The 22,133-nt window shown below is 42.7% G+C and overlaps 1 protein-coding gene across 1 annotated transcript in view; it reads left to right on the top strand.

Annotated features, from left to right (window-relative positions):
• PDZRN4 (PDZ domain containing ring finger 4) overlaps positions 1–22,133 on the top strand; it is a gene marked incomplete at both ends in the record, with an annotated part of 346,134 nt that overhangs the window by 319,361 nt on the left and 4,640 nt on the right. Inside the window, 4 exon segments of the mRNA XM_080939039.1 lie at positions 3,472–3,570; positions 6,137–6,199; positions 12,908–13,009; positions 17,846–17,962. Of these exon segments, the coding sequence (XP_080795165.1) occupies positions 3,472–3,570; positions 6,137–6,199; positions 12,908–13,009; positions 17,846–17,962 (381 nt within the window).

Below are 22,133 nucleotides of genomic sequence, written 5' to 3'. Positions count from 1 at the left end.
TGGGAGGGTATGCAACCTAAGATCAAAGCTGGGTGTTAGCTTAGGTTATAAAAGCTGATTGCATAGGTAACCCAAGGCATAGTAAGGTTGGTTGGTCTATGGTTCTTGCAAAGGAAGGTTGGCTTTTAACAGACTGAGTACACAGTAGGACAGCAGGTTAAGTACATATTCTTAAACAAACACACAGTGTATGACGGAATTGCTATGAATTGCCAAAAGTTCAGCCTTTTCGAGGTCAGGAGATAATTTTCCTGAGATTGTATCATTATAACCACACTTTACATACATTATAATAATGAGTCTTTAACAGGAGGTTTATTTATCAGTGTTACTTCTCAAGCACGCCTGTTAAGAGAACAGAAGCCCAGAACAAACACCAGACTTCCTTGGTGGGATGCTTAACTGAGAAGCCGGAAAGGCCTGTGCAGAAAGTCTGCCACAGATCTAGGCATGGGAGGGTGTGGGCCGTGTCAGAAAGTGGTGTCCTGGAAATCTAGACTAGATAGACACTTTTAATACTCTTCACATAGGTTCAAAGGTATGAAATATATTGGTCTTAGTGTTTTGTTTTGTTTTGTTTTGTTTTTTTCTTAGAATACTTAGATAACTACTTAGGGGAAACTCTAAGGATTCTGTTGTTAACCATTTGCTCAGTCTCACTGCACAGGGCATTGCTCTGCTGTCCTAGACAACCGCCCCTCCCCCAAAAGTGGATGGGTGACTCTAGGAATCCTATGCAAACACTGAGAAGTCTGTCCACATGCCAATGCCTTCCCTGGTGGGAGATGCCTCTCCTTAGCTTTGGGGAGGCAGTTGAAGTTCTTCTTGAGAACCTTTGATGGCCTTTGCTGCCCTCTCTGCAGCGTACTCGGGCTTCCTCGGCATCCTCTCGGGCAGAGGCTTGTTTGCCCACAGCACCGCGGCTGGTGGGAGCGGCAGAGCTGTGGCCCTGGCTCCTTCCTGGCAGCCCAGGGTTAGTTAGGGCCTGTCAGCCTCCAGAGCTAACAGCAAGCTGTCAGTTTGGAGGAGACCCTTGCTTAGGATACGAGTTTCCCCTTCCGGTGACAAATGAAGTCCTTGTTTCTTGTTCTTCCCCAGGGCGGGCAGATTTCCCTCCTTTTTTTGTTCCCTAGACAGACTGGTTGGTTTGTTGTAGTTGTTTATTTTAGAGATTGTGATCTAATTAGAATGTTTCTCCCTTCCCCTTTCAAACCCTCCCACATACCTCTCCTTCATCTCTGGCTTCTTTCCCACTAATTGTTGTTATCTACATATATGCATTGTATATATAAATATATCTCAAGTATAGCTCAATTATAGTTAATGTTCCATATAATGTTACTTGAATTTATGTCTTCTTTTGTTTGTTTTGCTTTTCTTGACATGGTGTCTCACCCTATAGCTCTGGCCATCCTGGAACTAACTGTAGACATGGTTGACTAGGCTGGCATCAGACTTACAGAGATCCACCTGCTTCTGCCTCTCCAATGCAGGGATTAAAGATGTTTGCCATTATGCCAAGCTAATCGTTTGGCACTGACCAACCAATTGGTAGGCTTTTTCCCGGGGACCATCTCTCCTGTACCTCTTTGTGTAGGTTGAGGTCTCATGACCTTTTCTCCATCCAGTTTGGCATGTTTGCCGGCATTTTCATTCGGCTTGCTTCTAAAAGCTTGTACATCCTGTGGTTTCATTTTGTACTAATTTGCAGCACTTGTCTCAGGGTAGAGGGCTACATTTTGTTTTATATTCACTATTGACTATTAGAGTTTATGATAGTAAATATCCTCGGTTAAGGATTTACCCAGCGTTCATAGCACATTGTTTAAATAGTCTTTAACTCAGTGACACAGGGGATCTCTGATATGCTCAACTCAAGGGAAGAAATTTCTCCAGATGTTGCAGGATGCTGTAGGAAGCATCCTCTTGTTTGCAGCCAAGTGACCTCTTCTATAATTAGCACCAGTATCTCAGCTCCTGGGTAGCTAGGCTGGGACTTGCTATGTTTGTCTATTCTGTGAAGCAAGACACTTAAGTCAGGACTCATAAAGTACAGACATGTTTCTTAGACCTGGAGCTGGGTGGTTCAAGGTGAAAACAGAAACAGTTTGGTCTCTCACCGGGTCCACTTTCTCACCAAAGACACCACCTTCCTATGACCTGCATGCTTCAGAGCTACTGGGCACTCCGACCCTTTCTTCATAGGAGAACTAATTTCGTTCACAGCCTAACCACTCATGGCCTAACTATCTTCCAAAAGTCCCACATCCTAATTGGACAATCGCCTCAAGGGTTAGGATTTCAACAGTCAATTTGTGGGAAAAAAAAAACAGACCTATATGGCCAAATCATTATATTATTCAGCTTCATAATCATTTTGTAGATACATGCACACATACACATTTCCCATCAGAAAGGAAGGACTTCTTAAATATGGGCTTGCTTTTACAAAAATCTATGCAGGCAAGGAAATGTTGGGAAGGCATGACAACATCCTTCCTGGCAGTGGCTGAGCTCACGGTGACACTCCTCTTTATTGAAAAGGTGGTACCAACAGCACAGATAAGGGCACAGGTCCGTCCGTGGGGCTGAAGCCAAGAGCACGGCTTCCCTTCCAAATCACACCCCTCCTCCTTCCTCTGACTACTTAGTGGTACGTCTTACATTCTCCACAAGAGGAACAAGTTTCCCAAGATGATAGCTGCAGTTTTCAACACTCGGAATTTGTGTGATTTATCCCAGTCGGCATCCGAAACGGGCAGAAGCCCATTTCATTATATGAAACTGAAATTTATTATTATTTTACCGAACATAAATCAGGAAACAGATCCAGTGCACATTACCTGGAGCTGCCATTCCCAGCCCCTCGGCTGTGCCTGTCACTGAATGTATTTTCTTGTTCACCCACTGCTGTGTCTGAATCATCGCCTCTGCCCTGTAGGGAGGTTGCTGTCTCTCCCTTCAGCTGAATGAACCCATTTCTTCCCAAGGTTGGGGGTTTCTGCAGGATAATAAAAAAATGTGACCTGACCTACACAAACCCTTGCTTCCGATCACATTGTATAAAACTCAGAGGAAGAACTAACGGGCCAATTCAGTGTATCCTTGCTGTTGTTCAGACTTAAGAGCTTTTACCACTTTACAGACAAACACCTCCATAGCAATGTTTGCGAAGCTTTTCCTACTTTCTTTGATATTCTCGAATACTCTATAATCCCAACTTAATAACCTATGCAGTTTGGTGTGCAAATTCATGTGATTCTGCATAATTTCCAACTACAGAGTGAACATCGGAAATGCTGATTTGAGTATACAAAAAAGTAATCTTGATGAAAATAAACTTCAGGTCACCAGAGTTATTTTCCGATGGTCGATGGACGATCATGCTTCAAATTCCTCATGGTGACCGGAAATGCTTCTTTGAGTTTCCACTCTGAGACTAATGACTCAATATGCATGCCATTTTCTCAGGAGGTCGAGCTGTGTCGCATTAGCAGTCAAGAGAAGCTGGGCCTGACAGTCTGCTACCGGACGGATGATGAAGAAGACACAGGCATTTATGTCAGCGAGGTAAGAGATGCTGTGGTAAAAACTGGACCCTGGCAGGAAGGAGAAGGGAAAGATGACTTGAAAGGGCTCAGAAGGAGGGAAGCCTCTTCCCAAGTCCTGAGAGTGAAGAACTGGCTGCCTTCCAATTCTTGCCACTTTCAATTAGGGAAGCAAATTATGCTGCCCAAGTAATGCAATTATCATCAGCTTGTTTAGCAGGGGAGGCCTTCCCTGCAGAATCCCAGCAAGGAAAAAAAGTGTGAAAGTGGTAACATTGTATCAATTTGAATAAATTCCCAGAAGACAGCAGCAGGCTGAGCTCAGCCTCGCTCCCCAAACATTTGTCCTTCCATCCCATTGCATCCTTTCTACACTGAGAACAACAGTATTGGCTAATTATTTTAAACTGGCAGGCATAATAATCACCACTTTTACTCTGTGGGTGGGGTTCAAAGATTCAAATAACCAAGGAGAACATCTGCCCATTTCTTTTATTCAACCACAAGATCATTTTCAAGAGGCCAAAAAAAAAAAAAAGCCTACATTTGAGTCACCATTTTAGTGTTAGTTGGAAAGACTGTCGAGCACAATTTATTACAATGGATTTCAGAAGAAAAAAAAAAGTAGATCACTTTTGAAAAAGCAAAAAAGGTATGTGTGCAGGCGGTCTTTTTGATTATAAAGATTATTTATTTATTTATTCTGGTATATAAAACATCCCGGGAATATATACTCCATGCTCGCCACTCCTTCTGCTTCTCCTCTCCCCAAGAGGCTCTGCTCCTCTGTTTCCCTTCAGAAAACAGCAGGCCTCCCAGGGACATCAACCGAACACAGCATAACAAGATGCCAAAACGACTAAGCAGGAACCTCACATCAAAGCTGGACAAGGCAATCCAGCAGGAGAGAAGGGTCCCAAGGATACCTCTCCCACTGTCCAGCAGGAGAGAAGGGTCCCAAGGACACCTCTCCCACTGTAAGAAAACCCACAGCCCCCTCCCCCGGACACCTCTCCCACTGTAAGAAAACCCACAGCCCCCCCCCCAAGACATACAACCACATCACGTATGTAGAGGACCTACACATACTATTTTAAAGTACACCTGTAGTCAACATGAAGATGTGCATGTTCCATAGCTTAATTCCTCAAGATATGTCTGTTAGGGTTAGGCGAACTAGGTGCTAGTGTTCCCTGTTCGTGGCTACAGTGTTAAGACAGTACCTGCAAAGAGACTAAGTGCAATCGTCTCCTACAGAGTTGCTTAGAACATTCAAGAGATCTGCTACCAACACACCTAGAGAGCAGCACCGCTCTGAAAATATAGAAGGGTGGTTTTTTTTTTCTTTTTCATTTTACTCCAAAAATATACAATTTCTTTTATTCTTATTTTGTTGGCCTCTTCCTACATGGAAAACTGTCCTGAGGGGGAAAAATGAATTTGGCTACCTCTTTAAAATGGAGGACTTCAGTGATCCCTCTTGCGAAGGGATGGAGAAGTCAAGCAATACTTGCTGAACCTTTTCTGTAATGTAGACAGAGACGGGCAGGTTTTTAAGCTTGAAAGACAAAGTTCATTAATAATATAATCCTCGGCATTCAGTAAGTCTCTAGTTGGTATTTCAATCTGTCAGACTCAAAAACCTCTCTTTTAAGAGGTGGTAAAAAGGCCCCAGGTACTGAACTTGTGCCGTTGGAAAGATTTGCCCTTATACTGCCTACACAGGACAGTAGGAGTTTGGGCTCTGGATCAATCTTCTCACTTTCAGCATCTGACTAGAACTCCACACAAGGAAAGAACACGTGATGTCAGAACTGAGCAGATCAACCTCATGTAGGCCTTGAAATACTTAGAAAAGAAGCTTGATGCATCAAACCTACACCAATGATTTGGAACTATCCCAGGAACTTAATAGATGCAGTCGCCTCAAAGGAACTGAAGCCGTCACTCAAGTTTGGCCTGTGAAACTGTTGGAACATTCTGAGTAGAGCTTTAAAATCTGTTTGTTCTAATAATGCAAAGTTGATGTAATATGCACTCTCTGTAAAGTGGTACTGAGTAACAGAATGTACAGATAGTTTTTTAATTCTTGAGCAATATAGATTAAAAATAGCTCTAAATATAATACGCATGTGAGACTCAAGTCCCTTTATTAAGATTAGGCTTAAGGGATCTGTCAGCTTTCCTAAGACATTTCCAGGATTAGTTATGGGCCACATTATATACTGGAAACTTCCTGGGTCCGGAAAAGTCCTGACATTAACATCATCGGTCTCAAATATGACTGAAACGATGTGAAAAGGGAAGGCAGGGGAGGAGGAGAAAGGAATGGAAAAATGTCCTGCAATTGAAGCTCTGCCAAGTCCATTTTATGATTGTTAGCTTTAAAGTGGTTCATTTACAGCTTTAGAGTCTATGATTTTTTGACTGAGGAAAAAAAATGGCATATACCCTGTCGTGAATCAATTGAGAATTCTGAACCAATATGTCTAAAAACACTACAATATCTTAATATGTTTTAAAACTACGTCGCAAGCTCTCAGAAGGATATTGTGTGGCCCTGAAGACGTTTCCCTTCTCTATTACAGGTTGACCCAAATAGCATTGCTGCCAGGGATGGCCGGATTCGAGAAGGGGATCGTATTTTACAAGTACGTGACATATTTATTTCCTCAAGTTTCCCAAAGGCCATCTAACGGTTTTCATTTTATCTGGTTTCTTGTAAAACCTTGGTGGGGGAAAGAGCTTGTCATTGCTTTTGCATATTATCATCTATAAAACAAAACACCATCATTTTCAGCACGTTGAATGTAAAAGCAGTGCCATCATGCCAGGGTTATTGGGTGACAGTTGTAGAGGTACAGCTCCTGGAAGGAGGTTTTGACCTCCAGTTCCTCTCTTGGACACAGTTGACCTTCCTCCTTTGCAAACCCATCTTCACATCTTGAGTTCTCACCTGCTATTGGTGCAAAGCTTCCATGAGGTGTGTAGAGCGTGCTTAGCACAGTGCCAATAAATGATGGTAATGCAGTAGCTGCTGCTCCTAAGAGTCCTGACAGCTGCCCTTCTCAGAATGAACTACCTGTGTTCCCTTACTCTATAAAAAGTCTACAAGTCCAAACCAGCAGTAGCCCACGAATAGAGAGTGAGCTTGCAAGGCCAGATGGAAGAGCTCTGATTTCTTCTCCACAGAGAAATAGAAAAACAGAGAGATACTGCCATTCCAGTTCAGTGAGAAATATGAGGTGGTAGCAGAACATGGGGAGATACAGGGCAGGAAAGAGAAGCTCACAGCCTGATGGCGGCTAACAGGAAGCTCCTGGCTCTGCCCTAAGCTTGTACTGGGTCCTGACATTCCTTCTGAGTCCTTGCCTTAAATGTGACTGGAAGACTTCACTCAAAGTCTACGGTCCAGATCAACCCCAAATTGAACCTGCTGAGTAGAGCTCATCGTCACAGCTGTGACACAGAGAGAGGGGTGATAGTGTGGAAAACTGAAGGGGTGCACACTTAACTTCTCAATGTAGTAGCAGATCCAGGAACTCCCAGGTTTCCTGTGTATTTCTTATGCCCAGTTCTCACAGAAGCCCTGTCTAGCTAGGACTATGGGTTTTGAAGATCATGACCTTCACGTCCTCTGCGCTCAGGACGTTAATCATTTCACTTCTTAGTTTGACTGCAACTCATCACCTGTCAGTCACCTGCCTCACCTTGGACATATTTGTTGGTGAACATTCTATGATTTCTGACATGGCTAATCTCCATCTTTTTTTTTTTTTTTTTTTTTTTTTTTTGGCCTGGGATTTAATGTGCAATGCCTTCCTGTCTAGTGTTAACTCAAACACATGTGCACTTTCCCTTTCTAACCCAGTTTTGTCCTGCTATTGATCTCGCTCCTCCTCTATACTGTCCTAATGCTGCTATCACGTTTGCTGGTTTCGATTAGATGCTCACAGTGGCCTTTTCGGAGGGTCTCGGTAAAGGGCTTAACCACGTGCCTGCCACAGTAGAGGCTCGTGCGCCTATGGATGCTCATGTGGCATTATTACGCTCATCGTCTATACTTTTAATCCCCTCTGATGGCAAACTCTATCCTACCAAGTAAAGGAATCCGTAAAATATATAAACACTCAAATCCATCTTCTAGTGGACCCCAGGAAATGTTCCTTCAGACATTTGGCTACAATTCCGAGCCTCAGAAAATATCTAAGCTACACTTGGGGAACCCTATCCTGTCTGAGTGGGAAGAAGGCAGCCCACACTGAAAACTTCAGAACAGCTTAGCATAGTGGAGGAGGCCCTAAGCTACTTGGTATGTCACCCTGTTGCCACCCAGAGCCACCTGGCTAACCTCCACGGTTCTCACACCTCTTCTCTGGCTTAGTTTGATGCCGGAGATCCTTTCTTCCCGTGAGCCTCTACAAAGGTTAGAAAAGGATAAAAAGTAACAGTTACTGATGATTTAGGGCCTAAGCAGTTTCCAGAAAACCTCAAGTGTATGCTATACAGAAAGACTTAGGAGTGGTGGTCTGTAACTAAGCAAATGGAACTGTGCCCTTTGTTGGATACATCACAGGTAATAAAATAATTTTTTTGGAAATCTAGACATGGGATGTTTTGAGGCATGTATTTAGCATCTTTACACACACACACACACACACACACACACACACACACACACACACACGAACTAGTCAATGAATGAAACAGGCCTTCAGGACAGATGAAGAAAATCTACAGAGAAGCTTTGCTAGAGGAACCTACTTAAGTTGGCATTTAATAGAGATATTGGGAGGATCAGATGCTGTGTTTTTCAAACCAGGTGAAACATGAGCTGTGTCGTCGTTTTATTAATAGCTACAATACACTGAAGTAGTGTGACTCCTTGGCTCCCTTGGTCATTAAGTACCAACACACAATAAGGTGCTCAGCATCCAAAGAGCTTGGAAGGTTTTGAACCACCCTACTCAGCCGCACTCCTGATATAGCAAATGTACCTGTTATCATTTTCCTTGCTGCTTCTCTGTGGGCTCTCATTTCTTCTTCTAACCATTCATTCTCCACAACCACAGCTCCTACACCATCACCTGACTCCCTTCCAATGCTCCAGCTGACCACTGTTCCCCAGGCAAGCACAGTTTTAAAAATTACATTTAGAAAAAAAAAAATATATCTTTTAGTTCTGTGGTTAAATGGTTAGAAACAGGGTGCGGGCATTTCCGTGAGACTGCGTATTTTGAAGTTTCTAGGTTCTTAATGTTTTTTTTTTTTTTTTTGTATGCAGATTTATTTGTGATGAGAAATGGCCAGGGAATAAAAAAAGAATTCTTTAATGGAATTAGTTCATTGAGGGAGCAACGGCAGGGTTGATAAATGGTGTTTTTGCCAGATTGCTTCATATTCTATGACAAACACAGCAAACTAGATGAATGCACACACATCACATCTTTTTAAAAAGCCTAGAATTCAATTTTGTCTCGCACATGTAAGAATCAAAGCATCGTGAGGGTGGTGGTGAAATCATATTAAATAAAACTATGACAAAAATTATATCCACAGACAAATAGCCCCCATCTTTCTGGTTGGGGGATTATGGGATATCTCGCAATGAACAATTAATGAGTCCTTTCCCAGGGAGAGGGCAATGGGACAAACTGAAGAACTGCTCCTTAGCCATGAAGTTTTTTGGTTGGCTTCTATTTAAATAAGCCTCTCTGGGTCAACTCTTACTTTGTCTATTATGATGAGCTGAGTTGAGTATATTTATGAGCCTGCTCTCATATTTTCTCCCTTCTGCATACCACAGATTTCTCAGGTGACTTCCTAATGGCACACATCACACACACACACACACACACACACACACACACACACTACTCTCACTCACAGGTGGTAGACAATGCCCAAGAAAAAACCATGAGACAACTTCTCCAGAACATTTCCAGTTCTCATATGTTCTCCTGCAAAGTACTTGCTGGTTCTGCCCCCTGTGCCATTGACAAGAACTTAAGATCTCATTTATCCTGGGAATTCACCTAAGAAATGTATAGAGCCAACATAGGCACTTCTGAGTCATAACTGCTAGGGTTAAGTATCACCCAAATAACCAGTTCCTAGAAGGAGAAAGTATTATGTCTCACTGTCTCCTTGGAGTAAGAAACACAAAAGACTCCCCGAAAGCAGGCTGATACCATGCTGGCCAAGGAGCCAGCCATGTACCTGCAGACTCTTCCTGTGACGGCTCTGCCGGAAGGCAAGGTGGGATGACAGCCTTTGAGAGAGCTGTCTGCTGTCTATGAGCCTCTCCAGCATGGCAAGTCTTCCTAGAATGGCTGTTTCTCCTGATTCTTTTTCTAGCCCCAGCTTTCTCTCTCTTCCCTTTGTTATTAAATGCATACGAAACACAGTGCCCTACTTTTGCCCAAGATCTTTGCCTTAGAAATGCCATAGGTTGGATGCCAACACCAGCTGCAATACCACTGAAGCCTAAACATTGGTACATTAAAGCAGGAAAAATATACATTAGGCCATGTATTGACTTTTGGGCATGCTCCTCCACACACTCCCTCTCCTAGGAGATCAGGCCTAAAGTGAGATTTTTTTTTTTTATTCATTTTTCCCCCCAGGATAAAGACAATGCCTACTCTTCACCACCACGACCCGCCCCAACAACACCCATTTTGAACTAAATATTTACAGACGTTGATGTGCAGAAAACACAAGTTCTACATCTAATTATCTCCAGAGACTAACCTCATTTCGAGCACAACCTACATACTGTTTTCCTTGAGGCTCTCATTCCTTCTTTCTTAAGCCAAAAGTCCTTCAGGGGACTGAGGGGAACAGGACCCGCCATCCGTCTTCTCCTTATGATGTTTTTTGTCTTCCTGGTGCCTTCCAGCAAAGCTAGCTACTTCCCCACAAGCAGCTCCTCCGCAAGCACAAGCTATCATTTCAGGAACAAAGGCAGCTGAAGGTTGAAAGCTCTATCTGATCCCCTGCCTCAGATCTTTCATTCCTTTTTGCTGAGATACAGGGCTGTGCTTCTTGCTTCATTATCAGTTTATGCATCAAACTAAAATCCTAAGCCCACCACACTGCAATCTACCAACCAGTCAGCTAAAGTGGGAAAAGGGGGAAAAAGTGAATAATATTTTAATAGCAAATGTCTATGGTAGCTTCAATTCATCCCACACGTGACCCTGAAGGCGAGTGGCTTCCACAACAAATGCTTTATGTTAACTGGCCATCCTAGAAGCCAAAGCCCAGACTGCTGTGAGTTTACAGAGAAGAAAACAGAGTACCAGCCAGAGGGAGTGAAAAATATGATACAGTATTGGTGGCTTCCTAAGAGTTAAAACTCCATCTAAAATAAATACGTGTCTAAGACAGAGCCAGACCTACTACGATGGATTTGAGTGTTTATATATTTTACTGTTTCCTTTACTTGGTAGGATAGAGTTTGCCATCAGAGGGGATTAAAAGTATAGATGATGAGCGTAATAATGCCACATGAGCATCCATAGGCACACGAGCCTCTACTATGGCAGGCACGTGGTTAAGCCCTTTACCGAGACCCTCCGAAAAGGCCACTGTGAGCATCTAATCGAAACCAGCAAACGTGATAGCAGCATTAGGACAGTACAGAGGAGGGGGATCAATAGCAGGTGAAACTGGGTTAGAAAGGGAAAGTGCGCATGTGTTTGAGTTGACACTAGACAGGAAGGCATTGCACATTAAATCCCAGGCCAAAAAAAAAAAAAAAAAGATGGAGATTAGCCATGTCAGAAATCATAGAATGTTCACCAACAAATATGTCCAGGGTGAGGCAGGTGACTGACAGGTGATGAGTGGCAGACAAACTAAGAAGTGCCGTGAAATGACTAAACGTCCTGAGCGCAGAGGACATGAAGGTCATGGTCTTCAAAACCCATAGTCCTAGCTAGACAGCGCTTCTGTGAGAACTGGGCATATGAAATACACAGGAAACCCGGGAGTATTGGGGTGTCTGACCACAGACAAGCCAGAAATGGAGGTGGTCCCTATTTAGGTAAGAATACCTGTAGGCTATATGATTTTTTTTTTTTCACTTGAGGTCTGCTCTCCTAAGTATCTATAAGAAGAGTTTGGGAATGAGGATTATTTGCTGTTTTCCAAAGTGAGGTTCTTTGGCTAGCTTTGCTTGCTCTTGTTTTGGGCTTTTTGTTTGCTTTGCTTTGGTTTTGTGTTTTTGATAATCCCATTTGTCCTCATGGACCAGCCAAAATCCCAGAGAGCCGAGAGTGAAAACATAAAATTACCAGGGGGGCGGGTAGGACTGGCTAGCATGTTTTCTCTGTTTAACTTACATAATTAGAATTCATTTAGGCAGAGTTTCTTCTGTGTTTGAAATCCCCATGTATTTTGATACTGCACTAGTGATAGAAAAAAAAAATATTGTCTCTATGGATTTGAGAAATCAATTGAACAAAATGATTTTCAAGCATCCAAAAAAATATGCTAGCTTAAAAACAGATGCATCTGGACGTGAAAACGTAGCTTAAGGATGCTTACTCTAATTTTAGAACCTAAGAAAGTCTAAGTGCTATAGGATTCCCCCCTCCCCCCACACACACACAATCCAAAACTCACTGAAGGTTGCTTTCTTTCTCCCCTATCATAGAGTCAATTTTACTTAATGTCAATCTTTAAATATTATTCCAAGTATACCTGTAATATTGCATGTGTTTTGTTGAAAGAGGAGATGGGTAATCCTTAGGAGGAGTCAGCGCTAGGACCAGGGTCCTAAAGAGCTTGCTGTTCTCTTTTTGGATTAGACTCATTTGCCAGATATCCCGAGTGATGTTCGGACAACTGAGTCAGACCCCCACCCCAATATGAAGTGATTAACCGAGCCCGGGTCAGCAGCGGTCTGGGAGAGTAGCCTGCTCAGAGGCAGTCTGCGGCTCTCTAATTGGCTCCCGGGAGCGCGCGGGATGACGGATTTCAGTTGTGGAACTGCTGGCCGATTCCCCAACACTATTATCTCAGAGTGACACTTCCATTACTCTGAGCGGAGAAAGATGAACGTCACCTGTCAGGGGCTGGTTAATTGTGTTGCTAGATGTATGTTGCTGGGGCGCGGGTTGGACATTTATGAACATAACTGCTTCCTGCAATGTCCACCATCCTTCAGGGATCGATATGGCTCTTACAGCACGCGTGTAATTGAGTGAAGGCACTTTCCACGGAGGGGTGAAGAGCCCATTGTGGGAGCTTCGTTGTCCATACATTCACCATAAATGAGCTGATATTTGCCATTTACTGTGTGCAGCATCGTGGAAACAGAAAGTAATGCGCCGCTTTCATTTGTTCTCTAGATAAATGGGGAAGACATCCAGAACCGGGAAGAGGCCGTGGCTCTGCTCTCGAGCAATGAGTGTAAGAGAATCGTGTTGCTGATCGCCAGGCCCGAAGTGCAGGTCCGAGCAAACAGCGGGATCTTGAGGGTGTACTTTGTAGTCCCCGAGTTCATGAATGGATGTGCATGCGTCCCTCCTAGGCGACGTGAATCGCTTTCATGGGTGCCCGTGTAACCCATGAAAAAATACAAAATTCTGCAAAGTCTGATCTTCTTTGTCCAACCTTATCCAATAATAATAATAATAATAATAATAATAATAAACTTTGTTAAGGACGCCACAGAAAGGCAACTATGAATCCAAATTTAAGGAGAGATTTAAAACGCATAAAATGGAACCCCTCCCTCCTTGGTAGTTATTTAAATGGAGCAACCACTGAGACATAGTTGACTGCAGATTATTTTAAATTCTGTGTAGAGCTTTCCATCTAAATACCTAATTGGCATATTAAGGCATCATGAAGGATTCTCTAATGAGAATGATATTAGCATATGTAGTTATGATCTTAAACCTTCCTAAGATGATTCTAGCAAATGAAGTATCTACGGTGCAGTCCCATGAAGGACATGGGTTCTTTTCCATACCTAATGTGACAAGAAAACATTTATTCTCACACTCCATAAACACACATACACACACACACACACACACACACACAGAGAGAGAGAGAGAGAGAGAGAGAGAGAGAGAGAGAGAGAGAGAGAGAGAGAGAGGCTTCAAAAGGAGTACTTGTCTATCTTGTCAGAGAACAATATGGTCAGAATAAGACCAGGGAATGATGGGAAAGGTACTTAACTGGTACCTCCCTTCACATCCTTCCCTGTCCCATCCAAGCCAAGGGGACAGTCCATTGTCACTGTCCTATCCACCTGTCAGCAGCATGAGGGAAGTTAGCCCTGTCGCCATTTATCACCCGGGTTATTGATCTGATATTTTTCAGACTCGGTAACTACGTTCTCTCTATAAATTACACTGAGTAAGTGGAGCTCGGTGTCAGGCTGGGTCTGGACTTGAATCCAGTGGTTATAAAAGACCGCTCCTTCTCTTTCCGCATACATTTCCTTTATGCCCTTGACCATTCTAAATGGTTCTCATAAAGTCTGCCGTAGCCCGGAGCACAGTATAGCTACACACCTGAGGTCTTACTGGTGGGGGGGTGGGGGGTGAATGAGCCTATACAACAGGCTGGGGCTCATTCTCGCTAGGAAGGAATGCTCAAAATACATTTGGAATTGTACAAATTATCTAGAATGTTCTTGAGCCAATTATCTCGCCCATACCATTTCCTGAGGAGGGAAAGAATAAAAGGGATATAGATCAGCAAAATTTCTAGCAAGCTGAAATGAATGGAGTGGCCGTCTGTGTTGGACAAAGCTATATTATAAGTCAATTTTCTGTCTGTCCATGTGGCTGCTGGGGAAACTCATGAATTTTGAGCTGAGGCATTTCCAGCTTGACCATAATGGGCAATAGAAAGAATGGATGTTAATGGGGTAAGACTGGTCCCTACCACTGTTTGTCATATACCTGCCTGGCAGAAGGTGACTCTCCGGCTCCCCCTCCTGTACTGTCACCTAAGAGTCAGTGTTGGAGGATGAATCATCAAACCAGACTGTTCCACATTTGGTAACAGACATCACTCTTGTCAGAGAACAAGGTGCTACCTGCTCAAACCAGGATTTGCCTTCACCCTTGGTCCTGGAAGAAAAAAAAAAAAAAACAAAAAAAACAGACTTCACAGGACTGGAAAAGACACAATTGCTTTGAAAATTGGATATCCAGCGAGATCATCCAAGAAAATTCGTCTTAACACCGTACTTTAAAAATAGAATCTACACGGTACATGCTAAGGTTGAAAAAAAAAATAACAGACAACAAATTCTGTTTTACCATCTGCTATCTTTGTCTATCAAATTTGGTGTGTCTTGTACATTGTGGGCACGTGTACTTTCTGCATGGGGGAGCGGGGAAGCTTTTTGTGTGCTTTTCCTAATGTGTTTGAAAAGGTTCCGCACACTCTTAGAAATGATCTACGTGCTTGCCGGAGGCAGTATTGTGCATCTGTGCAATATTTTTAAATAACTCGTTTCTTTCATTCCGTGTCACCTTTCTTTCATTTCCTGCCTGTTTTCTTCCTCAGACCATTAAAGATATTGCTTTTCTACTATCCCATTCCCCACCTCCCGGGGAGATGGGGACAGAGAGAGCTCTCAGAGACCCTGGGAGCCACTACCTTTGAGTCGCTGTACTCCCTTCTTTCCCTGCAATGCTATGTGTGACCTACATTGTGCAGACACAGTGTCCTGTGAAGGTGATTCCCTCCTTCCTGGCCTACAGTTGGAAAAGTGATGCTGAGGTACATCACGGGGAGAGGGAGCAAGGAGGACACCTCCACCCCTGCTGCACTATGTGTGCTAGCCGCCCAGAGAGACACGCAGGTGCCTTCAGATGGCGACTTAGCTTTCCTACCACTTTCCTTAGCCCTCAGAAGACTGCTCCCCATATAATTATCAGGAAGATTCTAGCTTCCAACTGATCAAAACCAACAACAACAAAAAAACAAAATAAAACCCAAATCAAAAAAGAAAACATAAAAACAAACAAAACAGCCCTTGCGGAGATTATAAGAAGTAACATATTAGCTTGATATAGTTTTGTTTAGAGTTGAGTTGCACAGCTTCATGGCTCAAAATAAGGGATTAAAGAATACAGAATTCTTAAGTAGCATAGTCATTTGGATACCTTACTTGGACCACATTAAAAAAAAAATGAGGAGAGAGAGGCTTATTCATACTTCTGGTATACGGTTGTGTCGGAGGTGATGTAAGTTCTGTGCGAACACAGGAGATCCCCATGTTCTGTTTTGCTTTCTGGTGTTGTGATAAGCACCAGGACCAGAGGAAAGGACTATTACTTTGCTTGTTTATTTTAGCTTCTAGTTACAGCCTGTTATTGAGAGATACCAGGAAATGTATTCAGGGCAGACTCCTGGAGGTCAGAGTCCACCGAGTGTGCCCTTTGCTGGCTTGCTCACCTACCTTCCCTAAATGGACCTATACCCACCTGCCCAGGGTTCTCCTTCTTCAGTTAAAAACTAAAACAATGCCCACAGACACGCCCACAGGCCAGTCTCATTGAGGCAGTTTCCCCATGGAGATTCCCTCTTCCTGTCGTGTCAAAACCAATGTTACCTATGACACCCCTCATCTGCCTTCGGTTAATGAGTGTCACGCATACATATGAATGCTTGCCGGACCATTTAATGTCCTACTTTCAAGAGTTTGGGGTTTTATTTCCCCGTTTTATTTTTGTTTACCTGATCTGTTTTGTTTTGTGTTTTAAGACATCCATTGGTCTTTAAAGGTTTCTTAACTGGAAAAACCGTCTCCAACCATTGTCTTTTGAGCTCTTTGGAAGGCTGTTCTCTTTGGAACACGGGGTAGAGCAGAACTCTGATGGCAGTGCAGGCTGTTTAATGAGCACCGCCGTTCATTTATATACTCCGGCTCCAGAAATCCACTTGGAGGCCAATTATCCGAATTGGCTGTCACCAGCAATCAAATTACGAAGGTAATCTGCAGCCTTCCACGTCGCTTTGTGTGGAGACACCAACAGGATTTGTCTGACTGGGTGTTGGAAAAGCCTCACGTGAGCGTTTGCATTCATCACCCACAAGCAAAACTGCGCACCATTCCCCCGCCTTTAAATACCACATTGGCCATGACCCCTCAGGCAAATAGACATGATGGGGCCCGGGGTGTCCTCAGTGGGCCTGCGTGTGCTTAACATGCTTAAGGCCTTGAATAACTCTCAGAACCCTGTGAATAAATAGGAATGATTACAAATGCCCCCCTCCACCCCTCCCCCCGTCTAAAGAATGTAGGTGCCAATGAGATGGTTCCAGGGATAAAGGCCCTTACCACCAAGCCTCATGTCCTCAGTTTCTAGAAATCGCCTGGTGCAAAGAGAGAAAGCACACATTGTCCTCTGACCTTCATATGGGTCCCATGGCATATGGATATACACAGATACACACACAGAGACACACACACTCACATAGGCATGCACAGACACACAATGGAGGTAGATGATAGATTAATGATAGATAGAGGATAAGTGGATAGATAGATAGATAATAGGTAGGTAGATGGATGGAAATGGATGGATGGATGGATGATAGATGGATGGATGGATGATAGATAGATAGATAGATAGATAGATAGATAGATAGATAGATAGATAGATATAGAACAAATAAATAGATGTTTGGCAGTTACAATTTTAGTTTTATGTTTTTGTGTTGTTTTAGTTTCACATTACTTTTACTTTTCTTTCTTTCCAAATAAAATCAATGTTGTCTATCAGTTCTTTTATGACAAGGTTCCACCTTGCTAGCTTGAGTCACCTAACTCAAAAAAAAAAAAAAAAAAAAAAAAAAACCCAGGATGAGAGTAAAATCTGCTTGTTGGGGGCACCTTGTATACAGTTTCACTGTCTCACTGGGGGATGTTGTTAAGGGTAAAGGCCCAATTGTCTCATAGCCCTATCAGAACCAACTGCGGTTCTTTTAACCTGGGAAGGCAGGCGCTGATGAGCCCACCAGCTGTGGATTATGCAGGATGCTTTTCATAGGTTTTGAAAGAAGGCAATGCTCCCTTGCTGTGGGATTTACTCAGTTATGAGAGAAAATATAAAGCTGTTTCAGGAGAGGATAAAAGGCCTAAGAATCCTTTTCTTTCTTTTCTTTTTGCTTCACCTTTTCTTCTTTCTGAGAGGTGACTGGGGGGCCGCAGCAGAGAGAGCTAGTTGGCAGCCAGCGCCACCAAGGCTTACCCTATTTTCCCGCACAAAGTCTCACTAACATAATGTAATGGACTAATGTGTTCTCCTTTGCAGCTGGATGAAGGCTGGCTGGAAGATGAAAGGAATGAATTCTTAGAGGAGTTAAACTCGGAGGTGCTGGAGGAAGAGCATAATGAAGGAGCACAGAGCGCAGCTGTGGAGCTGCAGCAGGTAGGGCCACCCACCTCCGTTGCGTCATTAGAAATGTCGCTAGTTTTCTTTCATGGAAAAGAAGGCACAGCCAAAGCACTTGATCAAACATCTCCGCATTCATAATCTTTGGGGGTGGGAGCAAATGATCTCAAATGAAGCAGAAAGAATATGTATCTTTTCTATTTAGAGTACTTCTGGCTTGGAAATAACACAGTAACATTTAGATGTTAAAATGGATGGTCTTTAACGTCATTTGCAGACACTTAGAGAGAGAGAGAGAGAGAGAGAGAGAGAGAGAGAGAGAGAGAGAGAGAGAGTGTGTGTGTGTGTGTGTGTATGTTGCTTATAGATAGGCCGGCCGGGTAGAAAAACCCAATTATCATCCGTGAGGTAACTTCCAAACAAACATTCGAGCTTTATAATATAAATGTTACTATTTGAACAATTAAGCTGTCAATAGAATGATGAATTGGGGTAAGGTTTTGTGTACTTTATGGATTAATCATACCCATGTACTCCTGAACAACCTATAAAGGTGATCTTTGGCCCAGTGGTTGCTATATGCATGTCTCCTGGCATAAACTGAGGTGATTGACATCATGCTGTCTTATTTTTCAGATTTATTTATTTATTATATATAAGTACAGTGTAGCTGTTTTCCGACACACACAAAGAGGGCATCAGATCCAATTACAGATGGTTGTGAGCCACCATGTGGTTGCTGGGATTTGAACTTGGGACCTCTGGAAGAGCAGTCAGTGCTCTTAACTGCTTAGTCATCTCTCCAGCCCCAACATGATGTTGTCTTAAGGACACATATTCATTCAACAAAACTTTGAACTCTTAATATGCTGCAAGTACCATGCTCGATGGTGGAAATGCTTTACAGGCATTCATAATAGGGAAGAACACAGACTGGCCTGGGCCAGGGCAAAGCCAGGGTAGTCGTCTCCTTATTTTGGTTATTTTTCACAGCGCATTTAAAACAAGACCAGATGACCTAGATTTCTATGTCTAATTCATGTCCTTCATCTGCCTGACAAAATCTCATTAACATTTCTCTGACAGTTTACTAATTCATTTAATTAGCACCCCATTCTCAACTTTAACTGTTATCTCGTCATAAAGATGCCTCTTTAAAAAAAAAATCCTGACAGGTTTTGACCACATGAAACAGAGACATCCTATCACCTCACCAAACTGAATCATGAAATACACTTACCTCAAACAAAATGGAGAAACGAAACTGTAAGACTGCTAACTACACCATCAGCACAGCCAGACGTTATGTGGATTGTGATTGTTACTGGTCCCTCCATTGGTGGTAGTTTGTGTTCATAAATGATGGTGCTGGGTGGTGGTTCTTTTGTAGTATAGGTGGGGTAGAAATTTTTTTATGTGTAGCTTCAACTCCGACCACAAATAAAGAGATCTTTGGTGGCAGATGACTCTTACAAGCAAGAAAGTCCTTGCTCTGGGCTCCTTCTTTCTTAGGTACAGAATGTGACCTGATACAGAAATGATGGGAGGAGGCTGGAATAAAGAAGGGAGAGATGCTGTCTAGGTAAAGGGATACAGTGCCAAATACTGCCTACCCATCAGATGTAATACAGATTCGAGGGCTTCTGAAGGAACACCTAATGTCCCCGGGTCAGACACTCACTATGTGGAATTTTTTCTCCACCACAAGACAGAAACCTTTAAAATGTCTTTTGCCCTTATAAACAGTAACATTGCATTAGAAATGTCCTGTCAGGGATTGCCACCTGTCAGAGTCATAATCACCCTGTGGTGGGGAGGAGGTGAGGGAAAATGACACCAAGTTGTCAAGATAGGAAGTCTGGGATTGGAATGGAGATTTCATTTTCACAGTTTTTCATTGACTGGTGACAATGATTGCGAAGTCAACTTAGCAACTTGAATTTGTAGGCACAGGTAGACTTGATACCAAGGTTAACTTTCTATCCTGTCTTGGGTTGGACAGCTGTTGTGGACTCAATGTGCAGTTGTATGGGTTGTCTGGTTTGTTACATAGAAACTCAAACTGCCCAGAGTAGTAGGACCATCAAAAATATGGAGGGCAAGGTACACCGTGCAGCTCTTGTTGGACAGAGCCAGGTGTGGAGCTGTGAAGAGCTTTCCTTTGCTAGTTACATATAATTTTATCTGTTGGTGAGACATTAAAAATTAACCATTGCATTCATAGCAAGTAAGGGAATATATTGTAGGGAAAACTTGAGAGTCCTAGAATCAAATGATTCATGGCTATATTTTCTTTGTTCCTCAATTGTAATGTCATGTGAATAATAAACAGTGATTAGAGAGAGCTTTTATTGTTTTTAGTATTTTATTTCATTTTTATTTACTTTTATTTCTCCATCCAAAATTTCTTCCCCCCACCCCAGGTTTAATTGTTTTTAATGATGTAGTAGAACTCTCTAGATTAAGGAAATAGATCTAGTAGTGGGTAAATTTACACATAGGGAAAACAAAGAAGAAAGTGCAATGTGGAACATGGATGCTCTGTAATAAGAAAGTAATTTTACATATTAATCCTATTGAGCTACTGGCAAATTTTTCTATATGGAAGTAAATAATTATATATATGCACATTCATAGCATATATGCTATTTGATATGTACACATGTGTCAGAACATGTTTTTGATATTATGTCTATGCCTGCCAATCAGCATTGCTCAAACTTTCCTGGGAACTATCCTTTGTACTTGTGGGGAAGGGATTACTGTTCAATGGGTGCAGAAAACAATGTTATTGCTTCAGACTACTGCAGAATAAAAAAGCTGTATGGTGTAGACAACAAGAAAGGAGGTCAGGATCTAAAACAGAGCCCAAACTTGCCTCTGTGGTGGGTCTATTCTAGGGAGTTTCAGGAGCAGAGGAGGAGGACCTTCATGAGCATCCTTGTTAAGGGTGATGAAACACCATGACCAAAGCAACTCGGGGAGAAAAGGATGGACTTGATTAACATTACCACCTCACAGTTCATCATCAAAGGGGGTCATGACAGAAACTCAAACATGGCAGGAACTTGGAACTTCCAAAGAGGAAGACCTGGTGCTTGGGGTATGACACAAGAGGACCAGAAGCAGGAAGCCAACCCTGCTCAAGGAACAATCACCTTTTGTGGCTATATTTGCTTGAAAACCTTCGCTCTTCCAAGTCCATGTGTTGAGATCTGTTAATATCCACGTAAATGCTAATGTTCACTGTATCATAGACTAAAGGCTAACTGTGAAACCAATGAGAAGTCTAGCAGGATTGCTATCAGTAGACAACCTTCATTGGCCTTTCCCTCAATGAGGGTTCAGACATAGATGCAGAAGTTCTTATTTTTCCTGAGAAGCAATTTAATCCCAGTGAATCATTCACACTAGTATTTCAAATGGCAGTTCCCTTTCAAGTTTCTAAAATCATGTGGTATTTGATGCTTTTACTTAGTAGAGGAGGGCTTTTAGTTTCTGGTTTCCCTGGGGTGTTGCTAGAAGAACAGAGTTGTGTGTGTAAAGAAAGGTACAGCGCTTCTGGCTTTGCTTTCAGGTAGTCAACAGTATACAACTTACCAGGCATTAGGTGGGAAAGGGAAGTTTACAGACAAACTAAGGTGGATCATATTGGGTATTCTGAATGACCACACCACGTGACTAAAGCAAAAATCCCATTAGTCTGAGGTGAAAATGCAGAGCTATGAGAAATGACTTCATAGAAGCACTCTCTCTACAGGCCGTGGTGGCTGCTGCACTGTATCTGGCAGTCTCCTGTGGCAGTTATTAGGAAATAACTTCTTTCCAGCATACTGGCTTCATTCCCTCTTCTTAACACAAATGCCTCCATCGTGATGGTAATAACTGTCTCGGGTTCTTATTTCCCATTGTCTCTGCAGCATCACTGCCTAACTGTACTTAGGTTAATTTTTCTCCTAGTTGCCAGGCTAACTGGTCCACACTGCATGGGATGGGAAGGGACTGATGATGGAGTTACCTCCATAATCATTTTAGTCACATTTGGTAAACACAGAGATTTAAAACAAATGCTCTCAAGCCAAGGAGAGCTGGTGTTCCTTGCTAAGTCCTATAAGCTCTTCTTTGATAACAGGCATTATGCCAAGGCACTAAGCAGGTGTCACTGTGTAATGAGTCAAAGCCCTATGGAGGCTGCTATGCACAGCTA

Source organism: Micromys minutus, assembly GCF_963924665.1.
Source record: "Micromys minutus genome assembly, chromosome: 27".
In the NCBI taxonomy this organism is placed as follows: Eukaryota; Metazoa; Chordata; class Mammalia; order Rodentia; family Muridae; genus Micromys; species Micromys minutus.
This window is presented reverse-complemented; position numbering and strand designations above follow the sequence as displayed.